A 21,628-nucleotide genomic window follows, 5' to 3' on the forward strand; every position below is an offset into this window, starting at 1 on the left:
AGTGCTGTATAAATAAAGTTGAGTTGAGTTGAGTTGAGTTGGTTACTTGATCACACTTTACAATCAGGTATAACAGTCATCAACTAGACGAGCTGCATTTCCAGAAGAAAACGCAGGGTTGAATGCTACGTTGCTGAATGAAAATGAAAATGAAACTGAAACGGTAATAATTGGCAAGAAAGAAAGAAATGATCAAAGTTGACCATAAATAAATCAAAAACAGCATAATAACAAAAGAGATATTTTTGTGAAAAATGCCAGAGCCGGGTATCGAACCAGCGAGCTTCTACACCAAGAATTCCCCATTTATTTCAATGGAGGCAGATGGAGATCCTGGAATATCTTGAAAAGTTCAAAGATTTGAATTACCAACAGTCATAACTGGAAAAAGCTGAAAGAGCTGGACAATTTGATGGTTGAATGGTTAAAATAGCTGAAAATGTTTAGGAGTTAAGCACCAAAAAGTGGTGTAAGATACTAGAATAAAGAAATGGAGAAACAGGAAAACAATGGCTGAACGCTTTATGCTTTATAGCATTCAACCCATTAAATCAAGGAATCAACCAATAAGAAAAATGGAACAGCAGATGTAAACAGAACTTTACCTTTCACAGACACGTTTTCCTTCCATAATTGTTCTAAATGAGAATTTAGGGCTGCAGCCCGTTCATGCTGTTCAAGTATATTTTCAAAATACTTCAATATAAAAATCTACAGTTGACAAATAAAATCGGATTCTCACACTCTTAAGAGAGTCCATAATCAAGAAATCTACCATCATCTACTACACAGAAAGGCTTGCTAGTGAGTTCCCAAAACAAACTCAGTACATTTTTTCATCAGAGAGGAACTCAAACACAACACTGGCCTTCTCCCTCCAGCCCCAACTGTCTCTTTTAAACACATTCCCTTCCACTTTTTGGAGAAAATATGTTTGATGGTTTAAACTGTGGATCAAACTAAAATGTGGGGCACGAGCAGCCCCAGATCCTTTTCCTGCTGGTTTGTTTACAGATCCCTGTGGAACGTTCTATACTATTTAAAGTTAGGATCCAGTTAGATATTTGGGGTCTACAGTTTGGGTCATACATACATAAATCAACACAATACTTACTTCAGTTTGACCCCCCTGGCCTTGACTTGAAAATGAAAAAGAGATTGCCATAATGAAAAAGTAACAACAACCAAAATATTTTACCATCAACAACAAAAAACTTGCAGTGTTTCAATGTTAGCATGAAAAAAAGGTCAAATTTTTCTGATTTGATTTGAAATGGTTTATTTCAAGCAATCAAATAAGAATAATACACAAAAACAATCCAATCATCAGTTATACATTCATTCAATAACGAATCAAACTTAGGAAACGTTGGAACTTAACCTTAAATGGAAGTTAAAGAGAAATAGAAACATACAGTAAGTTCTTTTATGCTTCCTTTAATGTGTTTTCAAAAAACCACAAGCTTTGCTGAAAGTTTATCCTAATTATTTTGGTTTGAAACATGATCAGTTCTGATGGAAGCATGGAGTACAAACCAGTTCTTCTCATGCAGGCAGAGGACCATGAGTTAAATCACTGTTGGACTAAGTTGAAAAGCAGCAACTGAGTCGTTTTCATCTTGTGGTTCCAGAGTTTATTACAGACGCTTTGGTGCAGCTGCTGAGAAGGATGAAGTGAAACATAGAGGGAAGTCCTTTTGTTTCCAACGCCAACGTTTGAGCTCCTCAAATGACAATGTTCACTTCATGATTTGCAGATCTGCAGTCTGATCAAACTCTGCTGAAAAAAAAAGCTTTTTCCCCAATAATACTCTAAATAAAAGCAACATACTTAATGATTGGGTGTAAAAAAAAATAGTGGACATCTTCACTATTTGAGCATGCAAATGCAGCAGCATGTGCTCATGCATTGGGGGGCTGTTGTAGTAAATTAGCAGCACAAACATTTCTGATGTTAATTTATTGCCCCTAGCAGAGGTGCAGCGTGGCGTGCAGCTTTTCACTCTGGCCAAAGAGAATTCGCTTTACAATTCATATCAAACATTAATATTTAAGTTCCCCGTACGTAATGAAGTCCCGGCGGATTCTCCCTGCTTATTTTTTTGATGTCGGGATAATTGTTCAAATTAGTGCGCTTGCGCCTTGACCGGTCCGGCGCGCGTGAGCGGCCACTGCCCCAGAGACTGATGTTTACAGTCAGAACCTCCATCCATGCAGATGTTCCAGCATGGGCTGTCAGTCAGCGTGGCGTGGGTCTGGGATCACGTGACCTCATGGGGTAAAGAGGGCCCAGCCACATCAGAGAAATCAAAGAGCAGAGAAATCCCATTCCTGCTGTTGCCATGGTAACCAGCGGAGGAAGCGCGTTGTCTCTGAATGAAATATTAATGCAAGCAAGTCAGAAACAATAAATGAGCAGAGCTGCCCATTAAATGACAATAATTTATCATTGATACATATTATATCGTTTGGGTGGACTGCAATAATTCGTTAGGCTCCAAAATAACCAATGTATTACTGTGTGTGTGTGTATATATATATATATATATATATATATATATATATATATATATATATATATATATATATATATATATATATATATATATATATATATATATATATATATATATATATATATATATATATATATATATATATAAATACACACCCTGGACAACTGTAACAATATTCATATTAATGCTTCTTGTGTTTTCTACTCGGGCTGTTTTCTTTTCGCTGCTTTAGCTTTGTGCGGTTTTGTCTTCTTTATTCTTGTTTGTTGTTTTTATTTTTGTTTCCGTTATTATCGTCAATACTGAATAATATTTAGTACATCTACTAAAGTACTAAGTCAGACTTCTGTTGATGCGGGGTTTCAGCGACAAGCGACATCAATCTTTTGTTTCTTCTCTCTCATGCCGGTCTGTTTTCTCTTCCCTATTTTAACCCACTTGGTTAATAAAAAGTTGTAAAACCTGAAGTAAAATATAACATTTTAGTACTCTGCATTATTAATTTAAAAAAAGGATGAGTTTTACCTGTTTGTTGTTTTTTTTCCATATTTTACCTCAAACTTGTTTTCCCATCCACCCGCTGTTGGAGGTTCAATGAAATGTTTTGCTCCATGAAGGATATAAAATCTAAAATTACTTTTATTTCTCCAACATGAAAATGTTATAATAAAATAAGAAAATATTGCCTGAGAGTTTAACCGCTCAGAACGAAGGCCGGGTCACCATAATGACTATTTTTCACGCTTAGGAGGCAGTCAAAGAACCATTCGAGAATGAATAGATGCGCACGCGCGCGCAATTGGTGAAACACAAGAAAGTCTGCGTTCTTTCAGACCTCTCGGAACCCTTTAAGGCCTCGCTATGCGCGCGCGCAAATAGTGCCTAGAATGCTGCTAATGTTTAATAAATGCAGCAGTTAGATTTGTGGAAGTCCGTGTGTGACCTGGGAGGGGAGGGAAACATGAGGGAAGAGGCGTGCGGGGTGTGCGGGCCCACTTTCACTCCCTTGCACACGCACGCTTGTGCGCTCTCCACATAACGAGCGCTGAACGAGCAGAACGAGGCCAGACCGGAGAGTCGAGAAGGAGCATCCTCTAGCTCTCCGGCGAGACCGGGGGCTCGCCTCGCGGACAGACCATGGATCACCTCGGGATGCTGGGGGCGCATCTGCAGCAGCACGCGCACGTGGAGCCCATTAGCTTTGGCATCGATCAGATCCTCAGCACCGTGGAGCAGAGCTGCATGCTGGGCGCCAGGATCCATGAACCGGACTACGGACACCCTCCGTACAACACTGGCGGCGGCGGCGGAGGGAACTATGCGTGCGCAAACAGCGGATACAACGGAAGCAGCGGCTCGTGCGGGGTCCCCTCCTTTGGAGGAGGCTATCACATGAACATAAACGTTAACGGAACTAACATGAACTCCTCCGGGGTCATTCGCGTCCCCGCGCACCGGCCTCTGAGCGGCGGGAATTCCGGCGCGCCGCCAATGAACAACCTGAACGCGCTCACGTTCCCGTGGATGGAGAGCAACCGGCGATACACCAAGGACAGATTCACTGGTATGCATACCAATAATAATAACAATAATAATAATAACGATTATTGTCATTATTATTATTTTATATATGCACATACATTTTGTGTAGGCCGATAAATAAATCAAAAAATTATTTCATTAATAGCTTCTTTAAAAAAAGAATTGTCTAAAACATAAAAACTAAAAAAGATTAATTTTCTAAACAAAATTGAAGCATTATTATATTATTTGTTATAGCATTATTGATTACCCCCTCCTACACACACACACACACAAAAGAAAAATAAGAAAACCAATTAAAATGATAAATCAAATAATTCTTAACATTTCGCTTCAATGATTATGAAGCAAGTTATTCTTTCAATTAACAAGTGATAATCTGATTATGTGCTGCAACACCACCATTCCTAAATAGCTCTAAATTTGCACCCACAGCTGTTTAAATGTTTTTGGGGGGTTTGGAGCTGCAGTCTCTCCTGTCGGTCCACTGCTGCCTTCCAGCCCCCAGTCTCGTTTGGTACCGAAACTGTATCATACACTTAGGTAGAGTTTCAGGTCTTGTTCTCCAAAAAAAGAGTCATAATCCTCTTCACGCGCATTCATATTCCCCGACGCTGGCATTCACATAGGATTATTGCGCAAGGACACTTAGTTCGACAGACATGAGCAAGCAAAGTGAGAACCGAACCACCGATCTTCAATCAGAGGAAGATCACTCTCCACAGCCCCTTATGAAAATTGTTAATAAAACACAATAAGAAAACGTTGAGTTCGACTAGAAAATAATTTGATTTAGCGTATAAAGCAGGATTTGTTTTTCTTTGTGAAATCTGCGCCACACAGGCTTTAAAACGGAAAAACGTTCATTGGATATTATAAACTCTCATATTTACTGAAAACTGTCTCTCTGTCTTGTCTGTCGTGTATTTTGCTCCTTCTGATATCTGCGCTCATTTACTATTTGAACATTTCTCTTGTCTGTTTCGTTCCGTTCCGTCCCGTGCAGTGTCCCTCTCACCCCTCACTGTAACACGCCGTATAGGTCACCCCTACCAAAACCGAACTCCTCCTAAGAGAAAGAAGCCCCGGACGTCGTTCAGTCGGCTGCAGATCTGCGAGCTGGAGAAGCGCTTCCACCGGCAGAAGTACCTGGCGTCCGCAGAGCGCGCGGCGCTGGCCAAGGCCCTGAAGATGACCGACGCGCAGGTCAAGACCTGGTTCCAGAACAGGCGCACCAAGTGGAGGTCAGGTGCTTTAGAACACTTCATCTTTGGAATATTTTTATAGCAAACAGACGGATAATACGTCCATTTAAAACGTGCTCGTGCAGGAATCCACGGCAGGGCCTCTGCGGGGTATTCGATAGAAGTAAATACAAAAATAAAATGCAAACACATTTGAAAGCTGAAATATTCACATTTTAGATGTTTGAGCAATATAAACGTTTATATATATATATATATATATATATATATATATATATATATATATATATATATATATATATATATATATATATATATATATATATATATATATATATATATATATATATATATATATATATATACATATAATTAATAATGTCCTTATTATATATATTATAATATACAATATATATAAATTATATATTAGATTACATTAAATGACATTTTAACCAAATCCATATGTGTCAAAGAAAAATACAAAGAAACAGTCCAGAAAGCTTTGGATTTCATCCAAACAGTCCTAGTAAAAAGCTGCAAAAGCCACAATTCATCACCAGAAACTGTGACGTTCTAGAAAAACAAAGCATAATTTTTCATGTTTTGTTCTGTCACCTAAGTAAAAACTATACTTGACTTAATTGAATGATTTGGGTTGTCATACCACTGACCCATAAGCAGAATCTGCACCTTGTGTTTTTGTGCATCTCTGTGTCTTTCTGACCACGGAGAATATGTTAAACATGCAGATTCATTTCCCGGTCATGCAGGCGGCAGACCGCAGAGGAGCGAGAGGCAGAGCGGCAGCAGGCCAACAGGATTCTGATGCAGCTGCAGCAGGAGGCCTTCCAAAAAACCATCAACCAGCCGGTGACTCCAGATCCACTGTGCCTGCAAAACAGCTCTTTATTTGCTCTGCAGAACCTCCAGCCGTGGACCGAGAGCACCACAAAAATCAGCAGTGTGTCAGCCTGCGAGTAGAGCCCAGCATGAGCACTGACGCTGACCGCCATGCTGCCGCAGAGACTGTTCAGTGGCTCAGACGCTGGCAGGAAAAAAGGCTCCGGGACTCTCCAACGGTCAGAGCCGGAACAGCTGTCACTATCAGCATTTGCTGTCAGACTTCTGCTGATGGGGCTTCTCAGCATTTTTCTTATTAAATGGGGACCAGCATCTAAAGAAGATTCTCCTCCAGATTCTGAAGGCGCCAAGACGAGCAGCTGCTGCTATATTGCTATACTTTCCAGCATTTAGTGAAGGCACAAAGACAGTTTTAATAGTCAGAGAAGAGTCTTTCTCCTCCAACGTGTCACTGAAATGCAGAATAACAAAGCACTTGATTCTTCTTCCATCAAGATATGATCAAAGTAACACACAGCAGTCTTAAGAAAAAACTCTACATTTAACTCCAACAGAGTGTAAATAGAAAGAAAGCAGCATTATTGAGTACAACTCAAGTCAAATTATGTTCTTATCTTTTGTAAAACGTTTACAGCAGTTTTTCTCTGTCACCTGAACGATAACCAGGAGCAATAAAGCCGACGTTTGGACCACGCAGTGGCAGATTTCCACTGTCAGCTGCCCCATTGTGCTTGTGTGTGAGAGGCAGTGCTTTGAGCTGACAAATGTGGAAAGAAGGTCAGGTGCTGGCGAGTCGATACCACAACATTTAATAAAAAGACTGACACTCAGGCTGGAGTGATTAATGAGAGGGCTGCAGACAATAAACAGTTCAGACTGTCTGTGAGTGTGCATGGACCTTTTATTCATGCTAGGGATGAGATGCTTTCTTCTCAATTCGGTTCAAACCTTGATTTTTTGGTCACGGTTTAGTTTGGTTTGATATTTGATTTGTGTATTAAAAAATAACAAACGCAAAATAGGAAAATCCTTGTTCCAATGCACTAATATGAAGAGAAACCTTCCAGTTGACTTATAATAAGCCTGGTGTGATGTAATAAAACCAAAATTAACGAATCATTCTGGAGCTTCGCACAACACAAAAGTTTGACTCTGCGACATAAACACACAAGCAACGATTCAACTTAGCGGCATCACCAATGTTCGGTTTGAAACCAAGAACCCTCAGAGATGGCAGTTTTTTGATGGTCATAAAGTCAACAAGCAAAGCTTACTTCTTTAATTTTTTTACACTGATGAGAGAAAGGTCTGAAGACAACATAAGGTTTAACACAAGTCTCAGTGGATGACTGAGACATGATCTGGATTGTTCACACAAAGGAGCAAATTTGACAAAAACTCAATAACACAAATGCAAAATGTAGTCCAACATCCTGGCATCTACACCTTCTCATTCCGACTCTGCCTAATGTAAGAGCAGAGGAAGAAGAAGAAATACAGATATTCTTCTTCATTATACAATATTTGCATGTTTTCTTGTTTTTTTTTTTTAAAGTGCACTGTTGAAAAAGACTTATAACTTCAGAGACAGACATCAGTGAAATATTTCTTTTGGAAAAAACAAATCAAAGGGAAATATTTGAAACATTTAGACTTGGATTGCTCTCTGTTTACTCTTGAGATTCTGTTTTGTTGAAAAGAAACATCAAATAATTTTCTTTTTCTGGTTATTTATCAATACACCTTTTCACCTTTTTTAGATCAGTAGCAAACCTTTTTTTATTTTGTAAATGTCCTATTAATCAGAAGTTATTATGATCTGTTGCTTGTAAAATAAATAGCTATTTTTAAAGTGTTGTTTATTTTTGTTCTTTTAAAAACCTAACTTGTTCAAAAGTGCTAAAAACGAAAATGGAGAAGCATTTTTGCTTGTTGTTGCCGACACTCATTGTTTAACCCTTGTGCTATCTTAGATGACCCCCCCCTTCCATTGACGTGTTCTCCCTACCATGACAAAGGTGGATAAAGGTGGAAAGATTTCATGTAATCCATGGACACCAGTGAAGATCACAAATCATTGAAGAAAAAAGGTTCAGAGCACTGTCTAGTGGGTCTAGATGACCCAACTACCAATGATAGCACAAGGGTTACGATCTTAGGGTTGTTACAGATTTTGGAGCAGAGTAAAAATTCAGACCAAAAAATATCCCAAATGTATTGTTACAATTTCCCTTAGAGTACATGAAGTCTTAAATAAATCCTGCTACCATGAGACCTTTGACAGCTGCATGTGTTCTGAATTAAAGAGGGACAAACTTCAGCGTAAGATGTTTTACAAACAAAGAGCTCTAGTTATTGCTTGAATTTTTGACTCTACCTCTGAGTTCACTCCTTAAAGTGCCACTCTGATCCTCTTTTGATCTATTTTCAGAGTGTGTCCAGTGGTCTTTAATTGTGATGATACTGTTTTTAGCCAAAATGTAAAAAACGGTGTTGTTTTCCAGGACATAGTTTCTGCAGAGCGGCAGGAGTTCATCAGAAATTCTCCTATGAGTTGTGGGCTGTGACTGTTGGCGTGGAGGAAGCCCGCCTTTATTTTTTTCCCCATTACTGAGAGCTCTTTGTTTACACACTCTCTCCCGCTATAGCTTACCGCCCCTCACAACCCCAAGCTAATGTTACTGGTGCAACAAAACTGTCCATCAATATCAGAGCTATCCAGCCGTACAGTTTAGATCCAGATTCCAGCGCACAAGAATTACACAGAAATTACATTTTTATCTTACTTTTCTTTGTATATATATGTATATTTATATCAGAAAAAGGAAAATATCGTTTTCATCAGAGTGTGTCTAACTTTCCACATTGTTTACATTTGTTGTTTGATTTTAATATTTGACTTACAATTGACTTTGGTTTGGTAATTTCTTGTCTGACTGTGATGACAAAATCTAAAGCAGCAGAACACTGACCTCTAGTCTGTGATGGCTGCCTACGCTGCCACCCCATCAGCACATTAACCTCCTGCCCTACACCCGACATATTATTCACTTTACATTTGTCATATATTTTTAGATGACTTCTTTTTTTTTTAAACTAAACACAAACACGTTTGAACATAAATGTATGAAGACATCTCAGTTTACTTTGTTAATTTGCTTCATTAATTTGATGCTACGCTTTGAGTTACCATTAGTTAGTTCCCATTGTTGCTGCTGCTGCCATCTGCTGCTGGAACCATCAAGTCAGGCCTGACACAACAATGCATGCCAGTCAGCAGAGGCCTCATATTGACTGAACCATCGTCCCAGTGGAGAAGAAACTCTTTTGTGTTGTTTTACTTTAGTTTCTATTTTGATGTGCTTTATTTTCAGTCATTTGTTTATGTTAATTTATCAAAGGATGGACATTAGTTTAGTTTGTTTGCTGTATTTTGTCTTAGTAGTTTTCAGTTCCCCCTTGTGTGTCTAGTTGGTTTGATCAGCCACTATATATGTTCCCTTGTGTTTTCAGTTTAAGTAAGTTTGTTTGACTGTTCAGCTGTCCTCTGTTACATTTAAAGCTTGAGTTCATTTTTGGTACTTTGACCTCTATTAAGGGCCATTTATTTAGCCCATCTACTTCTTCTTTCACTTTCGGCTTCTCCCATCAGGGGTCGCCACAGCGAAACAACCCTCCCACGAGGATGAGTCTCATGGTTAACTTGGCAATGTTTTACGCAGGATGCCTTTCCTGACGCAACCCTCTCAATCCAACCGGGCTTGGGACTGGCACAGCAGCAGAGAAGGGAACAGGGAGCAGCCCGAAATCGAACCCTGGTTTCACGGACGGAAGGCGCCGCAACCCAGCACGAGCTAAACCAGCCCCCTTATTTAGCCCCTCTACATGTTTTGAAAAAAAAGTACATTTTTTGATACAATTTTTTGCTGTCTTTGCTCGGTCCACCACACAGTCCAACACAAACACATAGGTTAGAGACCTGATTCAAGCAACAGTGAAGCAGCTACAGAAATGTGCTGGATTCCCGATGTAGAGTATAGTCAGATGTTTGGTGGTGTTTTGCTGCCTGACAGAGTGTGTGTTTGTGTGGAGTGACATTGTCCAGTTCAGCTTTCTAAATACTTGAAAAGGAATGTAAAGGGTTTCAACATCCACTCACAAGTTTTACCACTGACCTGATGAAGTCTCCAAGAGTTTCTCAGCTTCACACAGACACCAGAGATCTAATGGTCACCAGAACAAGGGTTACTTTCCTCCTGTGGAAGTTAGCTGACGTTTACCAGCTGTTAAAGCTCACTCATGCTTACTATGGGCTTCAAGGTAGTAGACAGGCGGCTGCAGCAGCCTGAACCTGGGTTCAAAAACACAGACAAGAAGAACACCCAGCCAGCAGCAAACACGCATCTCAGTGATTGGACGAACACAAGGAGGACAATAGACAACAGAGAAAAAGGGGAATGGTGCATCAGAGAACTGGAACGAGTGTGATGTCATCCATAGTGGTTTTATTTCCCTCTCCAACCAAATCAAGTCCATTCAGTTGCCATTTTTTCACCAAATGGACACCGCCATGTTGGAGCTAGACGACATCAACAAGCAGGGATTAGTCCAAGTCTGAGTCTAGGTTCCAATAGCAACCACTCTCACCAATCAGGAATGAGCTTGTTGGAAGGCCACACCCCTGTAAGCAGGCTCGGGAGAATCTGTCAACCAAACGTTTTGAATGCTGGATGTGGGGGCCAGTGGGCAAAACATAGATTTATGAAAGTATCTGATTGGTCAGTCAATAACTTGAACAATTTGAACTACAGAAAAAATGTCATGAAAAAAATGAATATTATCAAGAATATGTCTAAAGAAAGGTATCAGATCCAGAATGGTTCTTCTGACCAACAGAATGACTGAGTTACAGCTGTTTATTTCTCAAAGTCTATGAGATTTTGGCTTTTTGGAACCAGCAGGTACTTCCTGTTTGGACACCAGGAGGGAGGGGTCACTCAGTCCAGTCCTCATATACAGTCAAAGGTCTGATCATAATGAACATAGGAAGAAAACAGAAAGTGACTTAAAAAGGTTTTAGTGCCACCTAACATCAAATCCCAGTTTCACTGTTGTAGTATGAACTTAAATGTTTTATTGTAAGTTATTGTTTATCAGACTTTTTTGCATAACGGCAAAGTTTTAAAAAATATTTTCAAATGTTGACTCAACTATGTGTTTCATTTTTGTAGTTATGACAGAATTTATGTATTTAATTATACAGTCATATATAAATTCTATGAATGTCAATATCATTTTATTTTCAGCTCATTACACCTCTGTTGGACCCACAGGTTCGAGTTCTGAACTTGGACTTGAAAACACATTTGAGGCTTTAAACCAAAATGTTAATTTTTTTACACAAAGCAATTGGACTCTTCCCATTAATGCTGCACCTAATGCAGAGTTCTTGTCTGACTGTCACCTGCAGTCACTAGAATGGTAACTCAGTGTGACGGGGTCCCGCCGAGAAAAGATGCAGAGGAGCCAAGGTGAGGAGGATTGGTCTTTATTGCCGACACAGTTGCTGCACGCAGGGCCATGCAGCACACAGCACACTCTGTCATTCCCTTCTTTTCGCCACCTGCAGTGCTCACCTTAAAGTGGGATGCCACGCCCACGGGGCGTCGCTCTCAATACCCAGCCAGGCGGCACCACAGGTGGAAATCATAAATAACAATAAATAACAAAACACATTATTACACAACCAATAAACACGGTGTGGCCCCCCCCCTCGGCATCTGACGGTGCCACACCGTCACACTCAGACTCAGCATGCACCATTTATCATGATTTGAGATTGAACAGACTTTTACCATTGGTCTGGGAAGTTCGGCCTGTTTCTGCAGTGACTGTTGGGCTTGATGCAGTTTCTGTAAAACTTCTGCATGAAGAACAGGAACACAGTCCAGTCTGTGAAGGAGCTCCTTGATGACAGAGGTGAGCGACTGTGGCCAGACGTTGCGTGAGATCAGCTTCAGAAGAATGTGGCTGCAGGTTTCTGGGCACCATCCCCACTTCAGCTCTTTAGGACGTCTGCGAGAACGACGCTCACTGATAGAAAAGAGCGAGCTTTGATTTCCTGTCAAGGTTCTAAGAATTCTCCGTTAATTACAGAAAGTATTGTTGCATTAATGAAATGCATCATTCTAAAGATTATGTAACAACATAAATATTGCAGCTGCAGCGCCTCTTCTTCCATTTGACAAAGACGTGGTTGTGGGATGATGATTGAAGATCCTGAGAAATGGACAGACAAAAAAGACATTTACCCAGCAGGCTACAACAGTGCCTGATGGAATCTGATGGAGTGATGGCTGGGGAGTGATACAAAGAGTAACAAGGCTCTGAGCAGAGCAGACAAAGAACATTTTAGCTGAGTTTCAAATCCAAGTTGGATAAAAGGCATCTTCATCTCTACCATCTCCAGCTCTGCATCAGAGTCTCTAAACCCGGGCTGTCAAACATACCACCCCAGATGGTTTAATCCGGCCCACTCATGAAGAGTAAAAATGATAACGATGTTTAAAAAAAACACATTTGTAGTCCATTCCTGTGGCGAGTTATGATCTTTTTTTAAATAACCAAAATGCGCAATTCCGCCACTGTGTGTGTGTGGGGGGGGGGGGCAAAACAGGTGAAACAGCTTTTCTCTGCACGTTTTATTTTTATTTTTTATTTTTTAATTTATTTTCAGACTTTATTGACAAATAACATAACACAACAACATAGTGAATGTCTCAGGGGTTACTGAAATGTGTACATTGCTGGAAAAAAAGACAACAAAATTATGCATGTATATAAATACATATACATGAGAGAAAAATCGTCAATTCAAAAACCTTTGGGGTTTAGTAAATCTTTCAAAAATTAAATTAGTTTGAATTGCCTTTTGGTTTTGCAGTTGCTTGATAATGTCACAGTACTGATTGATTTCAATCAAAAAATGCTGGAATTTAGGTTTGGAGTTCGATCATTTGGCTTTATGAATATGGAATTTTGCTAACAATAAAAACAACTGTGTAATAAAGATACAATCTTAGTCTACATTGTCATTAAGGTGCCCCAGAATGATTTCTCTATCCAAAAATGTTACAGTTTTGTTTGTTATATTTCCTATATAATTTCCCACTTCCATCCAAAACATATTTGTATGTGTGCAGTCCACAATACATTACATTGTTTCCTTATGAGTCCCACAGAATGTACAAGTTAGTTCCATGTCAACAACAAATCTTCTCAAAGTTTTTTTGGGCAGGATTTATACAATGCAATGTTTTGAAGGACACCTCTTTAATTTTGTTATTTAAACAGTATTTATTACTAATAGTCCAAACATAAGACCAGATTATGTCCACAAATTTGGAGTCCCAATAAAATCTCCCAGCAGGTAAGGTTGTGGTATGTAAAAGATATCTTATTTGTTTATTGGAAACTGAATTATAACAAATATCCACATCGGCCAAAAAGATTGTCTGGGTTCTTAATTGATTGGTGTTACGATTCCCTTTAAACAGTAAAGTAGAATGGTTGGAATGGTATCTAACACTATTGCCATTTTTTCCTCCAAATAAAATCAAATAATGTTTTGCTTAATAGGTTACAAATGTTTTTAGGCATTTCTAAAGACAGAGAAGATTTGGCTACGTTCACACCGCAGGCTGAAACGACCCAATTCCGTTTTTTTTTTTGCCCCTATGCCCCTTGTATCTAATCTTTTCATGACAGTCTGAACGACACAGATCCGATCTTTTCAAATGCAACCTCCGTCTGAACGACCAGGCCACATGAATCCGACCCGTAGGTCATCGACACGCTACAAACGTCATCATTCTGCGTGGAAGTAGGCGGGAACGAGAACATAAACATCAACCATGGCGGACGATGCTGCTGAGACCAGTCAGTGGAAGGGAAGCGAGGTCACCGATTGGATTAAGATTTGGGGTGACAGCTTTATTCAGGCCAAACTCAACGGCTCTAATCGCAACCGGGTTTTTGAAAGTAATTTCCAGCGAAATGGCCAAGCGTGGTGTTGAACTTTTCCTGTGATTACTTTTTCCCCTTTCCGACATTGGTCAGAAGCGCGGGGGACCGAAGGCGAATCCTCCTGCGGGGTTCACTTCCCCGTTCGGACCCTCAGATTCTCCAGAGCGGGTTAATAAAGAGTCAATAGCATTTATTCTGGGGGAAACCTTCTTTTAGTACCGTTGTCCTTCCTCTGTAACACACAACATGAATGCGCGCCCCAACACACTTCCGCTGCCCCTCTCACTCCCTGCTGCGCTGCACGCTCTCTCTCCTCTCTCTCACACACGCGAGCAGCCCCAGCACATTCACATCCCCATCCCACAACAGTGGGTACAGACGATCCTGGCTCCATTGCCTTCTTAAAATGAGAAGATTGTAATTGTGCTGGCTCCTTTGTGAAAATAAATGTAACAATACAAAAAGGGCTCTGCTTTGACAACACTGTCGTTGACATCCATTGTTAACGTTAGCTACTTCTGCAAACAACGAGTGATGTCGTTCACCGTTGAGTACTCTTCTGCGCATGCGGGTCACTTCTGGGTCATTTCACGGTCAGTTCACATTTAATTTGAAATGTGAACAGCCTTGCAAAAAAATCAATTTTTTTCAAAAATCAGAATTGAGCATTAAGCCCTGCAGTGTGAACCTAGCCTTAGACAGATCTTGAGATTCCCTCAGCTTTAGACAACAGAATTCTACCGTTCAGAGAAAGATCTCTCATTAGCCACATATTATATCTTTTGACAATTTGTTCAGTTATTGGTTTAAAATTAACACAATTGCAATTTGTATCATTTTTATCAATAATTATACCAAGATATGTGTCATGGTGCCTCTGACAGTCTCTCCTCCCCCTCCCCTCTCTGCTCTGCTCTCTGATTGGAAACAGCTGTGGACACTCACTTCATCAGCCTTCATAAGGAGATCTGGTCCCAGCATTCATCGCCAGTTCGTTGCTCCTAATGACGTTGTATTCAAAGTGACCTAGTTACTTACCTCGCCTGGTTGCTCCACGCTCAGCTTCTTCACCACATGTAAGGGAAGCTTTAATTGGAATACCGTTGATTTCTGGTGAATCACAATCTTTAAGTGTAAACAGGACAGATTTGTTAAGGTTCTTTTCTAATCCAGAGACTCCAGAGAAGTCCTCGATTCCTTTGATAGCATTTCCCAATGTTAAAGTGCCTAGGATAGCACAAGGGTAAAAAATAGTGTACATTGCACATGATTCAAAGGGACAATTTTCATTTTACCCACAAGTGAATGTGGGACAATTGCAGCAGTGCAGGATCTGGTGTTATACATTTATTCTGAATGGGTCCCAGACTAAAAAAATGACTGGAAGAATATGTCTGCACTCCTTAAACTTGACCTGCTCTTCCTCATGCCCCTTTTGGCGTTTTTTTCTGTCTATCAACATCATTAAGTCTTACGTTTTTATTGAACAAAAGAGTTCTGACCCAAACTCTCACGTCCAAAAGGTGACATCATATTTTCTCTGTCTCAAAATTGTTATTTTTTTCCTTCAACTTTATTGCACATTTTTTTAATTTACAGAAATTCACATTCAGTTGCACAATAAACAATTGTTATCAAACACACATAAGACCAAACAATAATAATAGTAAGCCCTATGTGTGTCTTTTTTTAAATGCTCATATACAAACCATTTTAGGGTTAACAAATGTTATAAATGCGCATATGATTACAATAAATGGTGTGTTATCTTGTCTTGATCTCAAAAACAGCTGTGTTTTGTCTCCCTCTGCTGGTACAACAGAAACATTCCTTCTGACACCATCCCCGTCGCCGAATGATGACGATGAATGACGTCACACAAGGTCGACAACAAAATCCTTGTCGTCCCAGACGAGAAGTCGAATGTTTTTCTGTGGTCAACAACCTTTGAACATGTTTTTTCTGCGGGTTTGGGTCTCGGCCAGCAAACAAGCGGTGTCCAGAAAGCTGTCGATGGAGTCTGTCCTCACAGGTCGGTAGAACTTCAACTTGAGACTTAAAATTAGAACATGAGAACGGCTTAGCATTCTTAAGAGAACTTCACTACAATACGAATATCTTATCCAATTAGTGGCCTGTATTAGTAAAATGCATTGGCTCTCCTATGGATTACAGCACGTTACGTAAATGTTCCCCACGGTGATGGGATGGTGTCACCTAATTGAGCGTTTCCGGTAGATACGTAACTAAAAATGTGCTAGCACTGTATTGATGACTCAATGGCGCCCTCTACTGTAATTCTAAAGTCATTGGAGGTAAATTCAGGGAAAACAAAAAGGAAAATATCCCATGCTGTTTCTGACATCGGCCTGCAAAAAAATGTTTAATGTTTATTAAATTGTTATTTGTTTCCTGTGAAGTATTAAAGAACATTATGTCAGCTTCTTGATAGTACAATTACTCATGAATATATGCAGAACATACACAAGTCCCACTAGATTTATTAAATGTCATGATTATCAAATGGAGTTAAGTAGAGTTTGATGTAATAATAATAATAATAATAATAATAAATTTTATTTGTATAGCGCTTTAAATGATGTGTCGATTTAAGGGAGTGGGGGCAAAAAGCGATGTTCACCACGACCTCATCCACGGCTTGCTTTTTAGCCACAAGTAAATATTTCATTTAAAGCTTGTTAAAGTGATATTTTGTAAATATTTGTAAGATTATACAAATTCACAAAAACCACTTCGTGTGTAAGAAGCTGTTTTTGAAAATAGAAACTTTTTGTGAGAATTACTGGAGTTCATGCTGATCTGTATGATGCTTCAGCATTGATGAAGAGCTCCTATTAATGTAAGATAACTCTGTGGACGCTCTGTCCACACTTCACCTAGAATAAAATATAAAGTTAATTTATCTGAAAACAACGCAAACCTCCCAGAGAAAAGAATAGACACGTATTTTTCCAAACTATCGGTTAACAGTGTTCAAAGGAGAACATATTTACATTATTTGCGCTTGAAAGATCCAATTGATTCCAGACTGGGACAAACGTCTTACTGGAATGATCCATGAAGCCAAGTTGAACAGTTTCATCTCTATTCAGCAAATCCAAAGCACTGTGCTACATGTCAGTACCGACACATCACCCTGTGTTGGTCACATGAGCGATACACCAATGAACGGTTCCATTCTTGTGCACTCGGCACACCGCTGACGCCCCAGTGTTGCTGGTTCCATCTCTACTTCCACATTCCACAGGATGCATAGACAGTTTCCCAGAGTGAGTTCAAAGTCTTTGCTTCATTAAAAATGTTTTTGTTTTGTCTGTTTTTGGTTAGGATGCTCACGGGCGTCCAGTGGAATGGCGGCAGACAAGGAGCCGCTGAAAAAAGCCAAAACACCACAAGGACGCTTTGACGTTCCTGAAGAGAAAAGCAAAGATGTTCTAGAAAGTGAGAAGAACAGTGGGGGGGGCATTCTGTTCTTGGATAACATTTGATAAAACCAGTGTTTTTCAACCAGTGTGCCGTGAGAGATGGTCAGGTTTACTTTGGGAAATGACCCATTTTCACTGATCTAAAAACATTTACCATCTCCAGGAAATCAGCTCTCTGTTCATCCAAACAGGTCCTGATAAAACACTGAGTAGTCAGGAATATGAAAGATCATAAAATACTTTTTTCTTTGAGTTTATTTGGTTCTATTAAAGACACTTTGATAAGAATGATGGTACTGCGATTTAACTGCTACTAAAGCTGTTTTCTGAAAAGTCCCGCCCCTTCAACTGTCTCCACCAATCATTCTTGGAGGCTTAATCACACGTCATCAGTCTGACCAATCAGAAGTGGTTAAAGTCTTCACTTCCTTGTTCTGATTCTGCTCATAAAGTCTCTCAGTTCCAACATAAATACCAGCTAAAGCTCGTCTTTAGCGGTGTAGCTTTCCACAGAATCCGGTATCAGACCGTGGAACAAGTGAACAAAACAATGAAGCTCAGAGAAGAGAGTCTGTCTGGCCTCACCTATTTCTCCCATGATGCATTGTGTTAAAGTGACAGCATCTGAGCGTACAATGAGTCTTCCCTGTTGAACGTCTTGAAACCACAACGAACACATTAAACAGTTTTTCAATCTTCTTGATGAAATCAGAGGTCAACAGTTTAGTTCTCCTTCAAGGTTTGTGTTCATTAACAGCCAAACATCCCAGAGTTTGGTCCAAGTCATCTTTCTAACTGAAACACTTTTCTAATAACGTCTGGATTATTTTAGATGTTAAACTTAAGAAGAAGTAATAACAACATTTAAGAAACAGGATTAAGGTGAAGTGCCCAACAGACACAATTAAACTACATTGAAACAATTTAATCATCTAAAAAGAAATAAAACATTTTTGTTAAAGTGTTCAAAGACTTCATCTTTGATTAAGACAAAAGAAAAACTAATAAAACTTCAACATGTTCACTTTTTGTGTAGAAAACAAAAAATATGTTAGTTTTTTGTGCAAAATTTATCAAACATATTGTGATCATATCATTGTTCAAAATTACAGTTGCCTTTACACCAACATTGAAATAAATATAAAAATAAATAAATAAATGACTTTTTAGAAAGAATATATTTGTTTTTTGTGAGGTTACATAAAATTTCATGTTAATAAACTGAAGGGAAAAACAACTACCAGGGTAAAATGTCAAATAATTTAGTTGAAATTATCACAGAAAACTAACTTAACTTTGACTTTGACATTGACTGTAGATCAATACAGACAATAGAGGTTCTCCTTTTTTTGATTTTTGGATGCTGGTGTGCCGCAGGATTTTTGTCAAGGAGAAAATGTGCCTAGGCTCAAAAAATGAATCCAAGTGACCTTAAATTCATAATCCTATGGATTTAACTATCTAACACTGGAATTTTAGCCTCAGTCTTCTCATTCTCTTGTCAACCGTAACTCTTCAATGGTTTACGAACTTAACATAAATCAGGTGGATTCTGAGGCAGAGAAGCAGCAACACCTTACGTTAGTATATTTGCACATCAGTGCAAATCTGATATAAAAAGATGCTTTTCTCCCCCCCAGCATCCATTAGATTCCAGCTCAGACCAGGAAAACGGAGACGTTCATGGATCTGTTTGTCTGACAGTGGATGATCAGAATGGAGCAGAGCAGGAGGACTTTGGCCAGCCGTAGTAACTTTGGAGACTGTAGTGTATTTTCTACGTCACAATAACAAGCTTTCTTTAAACGGCATTTTTTCCATCTGCTCCTGATTTACAACGATTTGAATGAAGAAATACTCAGAAATGTAATTTTAAGCTTAATTTTCTCTATATATGTCCAGAAAAATGCCACAAGAACACGTTTAAAAACACAATTTCTATCGGAGTGTGTTGTTACGGGATGAGAACAGTCGTGTTTATGTCTCTGCTGTTTCTTTCAGAGTTTCCTGACAACATCAACCCTGTAACTAAGGAGAAAGGTGGTCCTCGAGGTCCAGAGCCCACCCGCTATGGAGACTGGGAGAGACGGGGCCGCTGTGTGGACTTCTAGCTCTGCCTGGATTGTTGGGATTTTTGTTGTATAGTAGTAAATCCATGTTACAAATGTTGCTTCCATTGTAAGCTTACCGTTTGTGAAAATGTTTCTCACATATGCTCAACTTTAATATGATTTCTGCCAATTATGGAGTTTTTTTTGGCTTTTTTCTTTTAAAAACATGTTCACTGAAAACTATCCATTTCTTCCACAAGCTGAGATTGTTTCAGGCCTTTAGGGGCTAAAATGGTTTGTTTTAAAAATCTTTGGAAGATTTTTTTGTGTTTTCATAGACATTAACTGATTGCTCTTTCCTCCATTTGTAACCACTTCTGATATCAGCCACCTTTAGAACAGTTCAGCGCACTAATGTCTGACATAACACTGACAAGAGGAATTGTCTTTTAATGCTCAAACTGCTCATAAAAAGAAATCCATCCATCTTCTGAATCCTCTTTAAGGTCACATGGTTGCTGGAGCCTATCCCAGCTACTGTGGGAGGAAGTGGGGTACACTCTGAACAGGTCGCCAGTCTGTTGGAGGAACAAGAAGAAATCCCTTTGATTAATTAAATAGAGTCGATTGAGAATGGTAAATGGCGTGTACTTATGTAGCGCTTTTCTACCTACAAGGCCCAAAGCGCTTTAGAGTCACACACTGGTGGCAGCTCCGCCCCCGAACACTGGCGCCAACCTCCCACCAGAGGCAAGGTGGGGTTCAGTGTCTTGCCCAAGGACACATCGACTCATGGGCGTGCAAGGCGGGAATTGAACCTGCAACCTTACGATCATGGGTCGACTGCCCTACTGCTGCACCACGGCTGCCCCCAAAGAATGATTGACAGGAGGAACTTCATTGTTTCAAACCGGATGGACTGTAAACTTCTGGATCATCTTGAGAGAAGTCCTGATTCGAGGTCGGCCTAAAGGCTTATTGTGTTTTCCTCTTGTTTGCACACAGACACCTAATGTACAAAGATGAGACATCTAGGAGATTAATAAAAAAGAGTTTAAAGAAAAAAGACAGACACCTTGAAAACCTGGCTTTATTGCAAAAGGTTTTTCCCAAACACCCAACCTACTCTGCATAACGTACAGCGGTTAACTCTCCAGTATTTGGAGGCGTTTCTAATAAACTGCAGACTTTTAGCTTACATTTAGTCATCAGTTTTTATTATGACGGTTGTATAGTTTTAACTTACTGTATTTATCCACCCCACCTTAAGGGAGGACAAACCCAAAGTGTCCAGGTTTTGCAGTGACTGAAAAATCTATCATGTCTAGACGGGCGTATATTTATGAGAGGATGAAGGTTCAATAAAACAAAGTTACTGATCTGTGAAAGTTGTTTTGGATTCATGAAAACTCATATAAAACAAAATGACAAGATTTTTTTGAATATCAATTCATTAACTAAGGTCAATTCAATTAGGGGTCAATTATTAGAGAGTCCTGCACTGCATAGGAATAGAAAAACAAAAGTTTGATTTGGGTAATCTTCTTAAAGGGACTTGCAGAGTTTCCTATACTAAACTAAACTGGATGAACTGCATTACGGCCTGTGTGAATTCTTTGAATGTGGTCACTGAAGAGGCTGGAGCGGAAAGCTTTAAATGCTGCTCAACATGCATCATTCTAAAGTAACTGAAGAGGGTGAAGTTTGTTTAAAGGAAAATGTTCAATAAATGGCTGAAAACGGTGAAGCAATCTGCTTAATGCTGACACAGCTGAAGGTTTTTAAGGATCCTAACAACAATGTGGAGTAAGTTTGAAAATAGCAAACTCGTGAAAAGAACTTGACATCAATAAATTAGCTAAATAAAAGAGAAACTATGAATCTGAGATATAGGTAATTTCAAGCAACAATACCAAATAATTTGTGTAAAAGAAGTGGAAAGGAGGAATATTTAAATGTTTTAAGAAATGCAAAAATCTTTT

At 39.4% G+C, this 21,628-nt stretch overlaps 2 protein-coding genes across 2 annotated transcripts; both read left to right on the forward strand.

Annotated features, from left to right (window-relative positions):
* The first annotated feature begins 3,492 nt into the window (after positions 1–3,492).
* On the forward strand, positions 3,493–6,380 carry tlx1 (T cell leukemia homeobox 1). Its single transcript, XM_004076909.5, has 3 exons — positions 3,493–4,080; positions 5,065–5,302; positions 6,034–6,380. The coding sequence occupies exons 1-3, from the start codon at positions 3,654–3,656 to the stop codon at positions 6,242–6,244; spliced, it is 876 nt and encodes a 291-aa protein (XP_004076957.1). The 5' UTR covers positions 3,493–3,653; the 3' UTR covers positions 6,245–6,380.
* Positions 6,381–15,990: 9,610 nt separating this feature from the next.
* On the forward strand, positions 15,991–20,716 carry sdhaf4 (succinate dehydrogenase complex assembly factor 4). Its single transcript, XM_004076896.5, has 3 exons — positions 15,991–16,181; positions 17,498–17,611; positions 19,597–20,716. Exons 1-3 carry the CDS (start codon positions 16,073–16,075, stop codon positions 19,704–19,706), a joined length of 333 nt encoding a protein of 110 aa, XP_004076944.1. The 5' UTR covers positions 15,991–16,072; the 3' UTR covers positions 19,707–20,716.
* Positions 20,717–21,628: the final 912 nt, after the last annotated feature.

The sequence above is a fragment of the Oryzias latipes genome, chromosome 15 (assembly GCF_053564925.1).
Source record: "Oryzias latipes strain Hd-rR chromosome 15, Olatipes_Hd-rR_3.1".
Lineage (NCBI taxonomy): Eukaryota > Metazoa > Chordata > Actinopteri > Beloniformes > Adrianichthyidae > Oryzias > Oryzias latipes.

Bases quoted from the DNA above. Each gene is read 5' to 3' on its own strand.
- tlx1 (XM_004076909.5), top strand. From the start codon at position 3,654: ATGGATCACCTCGGGATGCTGGGGGCGCATCTGCAGCAGCACGCGCAC. The intron at 4,081-5,064 runs GTATGCATACCA...CGTCCCGTGCAG, and splicing joins CACCAAGGACAGATTCACTG to TGTCCCTCTCACCCCTCACT. The intron at 5,303-6,033 runs GTCAGGTGCTTT...CCGGTCATGCAG, and splicing joins AACAGGCGCACCAAGTGGAG to GCGGCAGACCGCAGAGGAGC.
- sdhaf4 (XM_004076896.5), top strand. From the start codon at position 16,073: ATGTTTTTCTGTGGTCAACAACCTTTGAACATGTTTTTTCTGCGGGTT. The intron at 16,182-17,497 runs GTCGGTAGAACT...GTTTTTGGTTAG, and splicing joins GATGGAGTCTGTCCTCACAG to GATGCTCACGGGCGTCCAGT. The intron at 17,612-19,596 runs GTGAGAAGAACA...TGTTTCTTTCAG, and splicing joins AAGCAAAGATGTTCTAGAAA to AGTTTCCTGACAACATCAAC.